General features: G+C 38.4%; 1 protein-coding gene across 2 annotated transcripts in view; it reads left to right on the forward strand.

Annotated features, from left to right (window-relative positions):
* The window catches only part of gria2b (glutamate receptor, ionotropic, AMPA 2b), a 56446-nt gene that overhangs the window by 39589 nt on the left and 7522 nt on the right, over window positions 1-9335 (forward strand). For both annotated transcript variants that reach the window (XM_042419431.1, XM_042419432.1), the window contains exons 7-11: window positions 1748-1915; window positions 4410-4514; window positions 4646-4753; window positions 5181-5387; window positions 5561-5928. In XM_042419431.1, the coding sequence (XP_042275365.1) occupies window positions 1748-1915; window positions 4410-4514; window positions 4646-4753; window positions 5181-5387; window positions 5561-5928 (956 nt within the window). The remainder of the gene's footprint in view (window positions 1-1747; window positions 1916-4409; window positions 4515-4645; window positions 4754-5180; window positions 5388-5560; window positions 5929-9335) is intronic.

The raw sequence follows: 9335 nt of genomic DNA on the forward strand, positions 1-9335 counted from the left end.
AGGATGTGATTGCTGCTTGAAAACGTCCTTGTAAGCACTTAAAGGTACCTGAGTTGTTCTAATGTGTTTGTAACTTTGAAGTGAATTCTGCTGTTTCCATCTGTGTCACCTAACTTTATACTCACACGTACACACTATGTGCATCACTAAGCACATCTCTCAGGAAAGATTCTTATACTGCACTGTTACACAAAACTACATTTTCCCTTGAGTTGAGTCTCCTGGGTTTCTTGTCTAGGCTTCGGTGCTAGAATTATATAACTTTATATGCTTTAAATGAAAATAAAATAAGGATGTTATGCTATTGAATTTAGTGATTATTGTATTTACTGCATATACTACCCCTTTGATGTAACCAATACAAGATGAGCTCTCTATCAAAACTGAAGTTTACTCCGACTCTTTGTCTCAAAAGCCAGACACTGTTAATATCAGCCATCGCCAAAAATATTCTCTCACCTTTTGTCCGCAAAATTGTCAAAGTTCAAGTTTCTTTTTATTGCCACCCAGCCAGTCTGCTGTGAGGGGTTTGAGTCTGGGTGAAAAATCATTCTGACATTTACTACATAGAATAAACTTTAGTGCAACTCAGAACATAAACACAAGATGACTAAAAAAGAGCACCGGCACCAGACATCTAATATATTGTATCCATTATAATTAAGACAAGATGCCTAAATAACAGGATGGAGGAGGATAAGGAGCAGTGGGAGTGTAGAGGAGGATACTTTATTTCAAAAGGGACTAATGACATAATGATCAATCCTGATTTGTTCTATGGGTAAATTTAATGTTAGGACTTAAAGTATCACGAGGCAATGTGAGCGTCAGTCTACTTTTTTGTTTTTTGTGTTAACTAATTGTTCTAGCTCTAACAAGTGGATGTCGAGATTGCGCTTGAGGTTCATGCTTTGGCTTGAGGCTCAGACTTGACAGTTTCATTGTATTATGCCTCAAACCATCGTACACAGTATTAAAATGCACAGATGCTGTTGAGACAAGTCAAAGTCATCTGCAGTGGAGCAAAGAAACTCATTTCTACTAATTACAACCCCACTGTTTTGCCCAAATGAAATCTCCTTGGCCCATAGGAAGTGAAAAAAGAACATTTGGAAGGAAATAAAACTGTCCTGGAGTGTTCTGTCTCGCCAGTGTTACATGTTTTGCTTCTGTAATCTCCCTGATGTCCTTAGGTTTAAAGCAATCTTTGACTAGCCAGGCTGGTAAACACGAGCGTGCTGCGCTTTCTGCAGTTTAGTGACTCCACCTTTTGTGATGTCTCGGTGTTTTGGATAAAATATTTACCTCTATCTCTGGCATTTGAAAACCCCAACATGTAAAGTTGCATCTTTAAAAGATATGGCTGGCAATATTCTCTGTTACTGTTATTGTCAACCAATTCCAAAGACCAAAACCAACAATGCTTTAGTCCATCTCACAATACTTTGTGACTTCTGTACTTTGTCTACTGCTCTCAGCCCCAAACCCTTTATTCCTACTGAAGACGTAAATCTTAAATAAATAACCAATGTATAACAGCTGGACACTCAAGTCTTTTAGCAAATGTTAATCAGTAAGCAAAACTTAGAATATAATCAGCCTTATCCTTTAAATTTAGAACATAGGTCAGGTCCTCTGTATTCTTGGTTGAGGGTTAACTTTCTGATGAGGGTTATAGTTGGGTTGAGGGATTTTTACCTCTTTGGCAACGATATGTCTAAAATCCTTTCCCATTGTTCTGCTCTAGTACACATCAGCGTTGACCTATGACGCAGTTCAGGTGATGACGGAGGCCTTCCGCTACCTGCATAAACAGCGCATTGACTTCACTAGGAGGGCCAACAATGGTGACTGCCTGGCCAATCCCGCTGTTCCCTGGGCTCAGGGAGTGGAGATCGAGCGAGCACTGAAACAGGTAACACACACACATACACACACACACACACATACTCCATACACATCCTTTTGTTGGTGAAGACTCGTTGCCGTGGTAACAGCAGATCTCCCTTAGGAAATGCACCAACACCCACAAAGGCAGTAAGGAATTCACAGAGATTGATTAAAGACTGATGTTTTTACCACGCATGTGCACGCACACAGATATAACTATTCTTCAGAAGAGAAACAGTGGTCTACCCACAGACCGTCCTCTGAGCTTTGATGCTAGGCAAGATTAGCTTCACTCCTGCTGAGAAATGACGCTTGGCAGCCAAAGTGAAACCGAAGTGGTGTTTTTTTTTTTTTTCTTTTCTCTCTTTGAAGTTTTTCAGGTTATAGCTACAGGTTCTGAGCTTGGAATACAATATCAAGTCAAAGTTATTCTGCCTTTTTAGCCAATAACAAATGATAACATCATCTCACTGTAGAACCTCTGGATTTTATCGATTCATATTCAGAAAATATTTGCTTTATCTGAAAATACATAATGGATACAACCCTCAGTATGTCACAAAATGGCTCAACTAAAAGTTTGCATCAAATACCCCTCAGATATACAAAACATATTTGACTTCCCTGTGATGTTGCACCAAGTGCTTACAGGTCATCATTTTGGGTTTGATAAGAGCAAGCAACTGACTGACAGCATCCACATAGCGTCTTCCTTTTATCTGTGTCTCTGCCACTCTGACTCATCCATCTGACCTTGGGAGAAGTTTGTGAGATTTTAGTTTCACAGTTGCCATTTTTGTTCATCACAATCGATCAATCCTGAATTGATCATGCCAAGGTGATCTTGGCCATTACCTGTTACGGAGGAGGTCAGTTTGGTTGCCAAAGATTATGCATACTGCGATCTTCGTGGCTCACACCTTCTTTAGCCAAGTTTCCCCAAAGGGAACAGCATGTGGCGGATTCTGTGAGAAGAAGAGTTTGTATTTTCCTAGCTGTTCCTTGAACTCAACAAAGCTTATGCTATCATATTGTCCAAAAGTATTTCAAAGGGGGCTCCGCACCGAGCTATAACGCAGGTGAAAGAGCACAATACCAGTGTTCAAATTGGAGAGAAGATCACAGCACAGACACAGCATGTGGTACAACATTTGAAAAGTATTCCCTTTCAGCTCTTTTTAAATGAAAGACATGCTATATGATGGTCCAGTTTTACACTATTCCACTGACTGATAATTAGTGGCAGTAAAGGGCCAAGAAACGTAACCACCAGCAAAAGGTGGAAAAGAAGAAGAGAAAAGAGAAGAGAAAAGAACAGGAAGCAGAGTCCACTTCTTAAAGAAAGTTCCCATATGCTTTTGAGAACTTGGAAAAGGGAGGGAAGGGCTATTAAGCCCACACTGCAAAACTGAGGTTTTGAGGATTGTATTAATCGTGGAGGTCTTGAACTCAAGGCAGCTCCTCCTCATGTCTTATATGCATGTCCAGACCTCCCGGGTACCGGGTGATGGAATCATAGCCAAGTACCATCTCGTCAATTACGGAAAAGCCTTGTGAGCCATTACCTATGCACAGTTCAGTGATGACAAAAGTGAAAATAGAATATCCTAAATCTTACCATGAATAATTTTTTTATGTCTCTGGATGCCCATCTATGCTCTGCTTCATGGCCAATATGAAAAGTTCAAAGACTTCCCATGGTCTCATGGATAAATCAGAATAGCAGGGATACAGATAAAAGGCAAAACCTTTGTGTGTTGACATGTTAGTTGGTTGATCATATTTTTAGCGACATCATAACAGCTGGGAATCACTGAAAGAAGACAATAGTTTATTACAACTTGGGTTTTATTTTCGTAGCTTTACTCACCTAGGTAATTGCTGAGATATCAGAATGCTGCAACATTGCTAAGAAAAGGTCAGACAGGTCAAGAGGCATGAGCATTCAGACTATCAGACAGGTTGTAATCCAACCCTCAGGTTATTCAGATCAGCTAGTCAGGCCTTATTTGAAATAGAAAACAAAGGCAAACAGTAAAATGAATACCTGCAAAAGTGAGGGTACCCAAGATGTTGCTGCCACAGGTCAAAGTTGATGGATGTTGACATCACATCCCTCACTTTTGTTTTTGCAAGTGGTATCTGATCTGGATGAACTGTTGACTTGTTTACAACATGTATAATTATCTGACCACTTATGCATCTTGCCCCATATTACTTTTAGCATTGTCGCCAACAATGTAATAAATAATGTAAAAAACCTTAGTTTTCCTTTAAAACTCCAGGTAAAAAAAACATTTTCCGCAAGCTTCAAAAATGACTCCAAATTAACTCCTTCCATATTAATTCTCATTCAACTACCTGTGTCAACCACAACGCAGTATGATGAATTACACAAGACACTACTAACAGAATTAATGTCATAATGCTGTTTTCATGTGACACAGCAGTCTAATATGCTAGGAAAGCCAGTTTGAAGATACTTTGTTGTTGTAACACTTTGATTTTGTGTCTTTAAGGTACGTGTGGAAGGCCTGACAGGAAACATCCAGTTTGATCAACATGGCAAGAGAGTCAACTATTCAGTGAACATAATGGAATTAAAGAGTAATGGTCCCGTAAAGGTACGTTTCTGGATGCTCCACAATTTACATACATTGGTTTGGTTTGAATTTGAGGTTCAAATTCTAAGCACTCAGGATTTAATGTTGTGTGTGCTGTTTTAATGAATGTCATTATGTATTTATCCCAACAGATTGGATACTGGAATGAGGTTGACAAAATGGCTGTCACCAAATCTGATGTCTTTACAAATGAAACAACAGGAATGGAAAACAAAACAGTTATTGTCACCACCATCTTGGTAAATATTTGGAAAAACTACTTTTTAAATGGTTTAATATATGACTGTATAATTAAGTATAAACTGCTTTAATTGTACTTCCAGCATTTCCTCTCTAGTTTGATGTAGCGCTTGGCACAAAATATGGGACATTATTTGTCAGTGATTGTTTTAATTGTGGAATTTAAACTCACATTTCTATAGAGGAGAGGATACTTTTTGCTGTAGTAGCATGTTTGACTTTCATCTTCAGATTGACAACCAAAATAACACAACGCTGCTAATTTCTTGCCACATGACTGTGCTTTGTTTTAAGACCAGTACCCTCTTATATTCATAATGAACTGTCAGCCTTGTGTGAAACCCTTGTCTTTGAAGCTGCTTTTTACATTGCAATTCAAACCTCTTGTGCTGAACAGTGTTTTCTGTTTTTCTCTCTGTCCTTCAGGAAGCTCCATATGTAATGCTGAAAAAGAACGCTGACCTTTTTGTAGACAATGACCGCTACGAGGGTTACTGTGTAGATCTGGCTGCGGAGATAGCAAAGCACTGTGGCTTCAAATATCAACTGAAAATAGTGGGGGATGGTAAATATGGAGCCAGAGATGCTGAGACCAAAATCTGGAACGGGATGGTTGGAGAGTTAGTGTATGGGGTGAGTTACCAAATAGTTACTTAAGCTTATATTTTGTCATCAGCTTAAGACCTCAAGACAATGCTTGTTTTTCAGAATGATTTGGTAGCATTTTGGAAGTTAAGATCTAAAATGAAATCCTATCGGATAAGTACTGTCTTAATTCTTAGAACTTTTGTCTTTTGGTTTGATAGAAAGCAGACATTGCAGTGGCTCCTCTGACCATCACTTTGGTACGAGAGGAGGTGATCGACTTCTCCAAACCCTTCATGTCTCTTGGAATCTCTATCATGATCAAGAAGCCTCAGAAGTCCAAACCAGGTGTCTTCTCTTTCCTGGATCCACTGGCTTACGAGATCTGGATGTGTATTGTTTTTGCCTACATCGGTGTCAGTGTGGTGCTGTTCCTTGTCAGCCGCTTCAGCCCGTATGAGTGGCACACTGAGGAGTATGAAGACGGGCAGATCCAGACCAATGAGTCAACTAACGAGTTTGGCATATTCAACAGCCTGTGGTTCTCCCTTGGTGCCTTTATGCGACAAGGCTGTGACATATCACCTAGGTAAGAAAAATCAACTGCCATGTTGCCCTTGGTTTAATTAACCAAGAATAAATAATGATTTCATGAAATTATAACTTCAAATCTAAATGAACTTCATTTCACAATAACTCCTCACAATAATCACAATAATGCACTTCATGCACTTCATTTCACAATAATAAAATAGGAATAAACTAGAGTTTTATTTATTTATTTATTTATTTTTATCTTAAAGCTAATATGCAACCACATTATCCGTCTTGAGCCAACAAAGTGTACTTTTAGTTATGCTAGCAGTGTGGCTTGAGGTATAGCAGTATTGGTTATTAGGCAGAAATCTAGAGGTTTAACACTTCAGGAGTGTCCAGGGAGGGACAGAGAAAAGTATCTCAAATGGATCACCTTGAAACTTGGTACCGACAAGGACAGACTGAGTTTTTGTCTAAGTACTACCCACAGGTATAAATTTACACTTTTTCAACACTTCAGTTCATTAGAGAATACCTCTAAAACGATAATGACATCAACCACAGCTGTGCTTACAAATTAATGCTTACTGCCAATAGTAGCATAATCATAGTCATAATCATGCATCATAGTATGCTACGTTTTTTGCATTGTAACATGTTAATGAAATTAAATAATAAGTGCTTAAATATCAGCATGTTAACATGAAAGAAACCTATTGACGAAAATTGCTTTCTTCTGGCAAAGATCAAGAGCACAATTTTATCTCCAATCTTCATTCAACTTTGGTTTTCTGGTGGCTGATGAGCATTATGACCTCATTGGGACAATAGCAGGCCATGAGTCTGGTTACCATTTTATGCAAATTAGTGGATTTTCTCATGTACACAAGGTCAGAGTTAGGAGCTGTGCTGCTATAATTGATTCACTGGTGGCTAAAAAATGATACCATGTCCTCAATTTACTAGTCTGTGATTGTTCATGCATAAATTTTGGATATTTTTGGCCATGCTATTCTAGCCTATCTGTGTGGAGGGCAGTGTCGGACTATCGGTTTATCGGTCCACCACTTTGGTCCAGACTGAAATATCGCAACAACTCTTGCACCACCATGAGGTTGACATTTTTGGATCTTAGTGAAATGTCTTAACAGCAGTTATATGGTTCACTATGAAATTTGGTACAGATATACATGATGTCTAGATGATAAATATAAATGAATTTGGCCATCCCCTGACTTTTCCTGTATAGTGCCATCAGCTGTATAGTGCCACCAGTCAAAGTTTTCACTCATCCTGAGAAATATCTCAACATCTACTTGATGGATTGGCAAAACATTTTGCGCAGACATTCATGGTTCCCAGATAATGAATCCTACAGACTTTTGTGATCCCCTGACTTTTCCTTGAGTGCCACCATGAGGTTGGCATTGGTGTTTCTAAATGAACTAATAGACTGCCACAACATTTGATACACACATTCATGTCTCCCTTAGGGTGAACTATAATCACTTTGATTATCTTTTAATGTCTCATCTAGTGCCATTATCTGCTCTTAATTTCAATTTACCCAATACTTTAGTTTATTACCAAGACTCTGCAAAAATAATTACATTCTCAGCTTCATGTGCAGTTTGTGTTTAGTGCTAATTAGCAAACCATGTCATGCTAACACATTAACGTAAGATGGTAAAAATGGTAAACATTATACCTACTAAACATTGGCATGTTACCGTTGTCATTGTGAGCCTGTTACAATGCTAGAGTTAGCTTTAGCATTAGCATTTAGCATTTAATGCAGCCTAACAGAGCTGTTAGAATGGCTGTACACTTTGTCTCGTTCATACAAATCCTCCATGTCCTGTTTATTATTTATTAAGAAAGTTAGTAAATTGTTCTCCTTAAAGATATACTATGCAGGATGTGTTGATTCATTCAAAGTTGGCCCCTCTTCCCTTCAATGCTCAATGACAACAGAGCGAGAGAGAGAGAGCAGCACTAGCAAAAACAAAGCTGTGAATCAGAGAAATAAAACATTATTATCTGATTGTTTCACAGCAGTTATGTTCTAAAGCACAGATAAACACGCCCACACCTCCGCACATCCCTGCGGGAAGGTGCCACAACACTGGATTTTGTGTGAATGCAGCTGAAGCACACGCTTCATCCTTTCCGCTGTTGCCTCTCTGCTCTGTGTGTGTGTATGTGTGTGTGTGTAGCTCAGCCCCGCCCTCACTCAAATAGACACAGAGACCTGTTATCTTTACAAATCCATGACACAGACAGAGAGCAGAGGAGAGAGATGGAGACAGTGATGTAACCTGGTCACTACGTTTTTATGGAGTCCCGACCTCACACCCTGTGTGCTGTTATTAGCTGGGGGCTACACACTCACTGCCCAAAGGCTGATGCCCAGAAACATCCCGAACGCAGCAAAATAATAAGAAAATACAGGCGGAGGGCAGGGTCTCTGTAGATAAATACACCGCCACACACTTCTAGTGGGTCATAAGTGATGATTGAGAAGGATTATATTTATATGAGTCTATACATTGTTTTTAAGGAAAATCCTGCATAGCCTATGCCTTTAATACATTTAATTCCATATAAATCTTTGGATATACATTATAGATTTAATAACCTGTGAGAGCTGACACTTGTGCTGGACAGTCATGCTAGTGAGGTTAGAGTCATGTGTTCCACAGAGATGAGTCAACATGTTACTTGAACTGTCTTCTATGTCTCATCGCAATGATTTGAGGAGTGTCAGGAGAACTCCACATCAGGAGACAGTGTTATGTATTATAATATTAAATTGTTTTTCTGACAGAAAAAAGCTCATATTTCTTTTAAATCTCTGTTCAGTTTAGTGTTGTCATGGTCTGTCTGTTATATCACAGAGGCATGCTATTAAAACTCTAGACAAGATTTATTATTACAGCATCCCACAGAGTGCAAATATGATGAAATTGGGAGACAACATTAGAACAGGTTTTGTGTAGGTTGAGTGTAACCTTGCAATGTGTATGAAATGTGACAAAATAAAAGAAATACAAATCTAAACACTGTAATGCAACATTTTCTAAATTATCATCCTAATGAAGTGTGTGTCACAATTGAGGGTAAAATCAAGATGCCATATTTACTACGGTTTGGACTAAAAGCAACTTAATTTGTAGGAGACATTATGTTTACTTATAAACCTTTTTCTTTTAGAAAAAAAAAGGGTAAACATTTAATAATATCAGACAGGTTTTCTTGAAATACATTATTATGTAGTATGAAATAATACTTAACTTGCTTCAAGGTATAAGATATAAGAAAAATGTTTTAACACATTAAAAGTCACTGAAATCATGTCATCTCACCACAGTTGCAGAATATTTTGTTGATATTGACTGATTTCTTTAAAAAAGCAAATTTCACATAGTCACACAAGTGATTATTTGTTGTTTTCTTTAT

Source organism: Thunnus maccoyii, chromosome 8 (assembly GCF_910596095.1).
Source record: "Thunnus maccoyii chromosome 8, fThuMac1.1, whole genome shotgun sequence".
NCBI lineage: Eukaryota > Metazoa > Chordata > Actinopteri > Scombriformes > Scombridae > Thunnus > Thunnus maccoyii.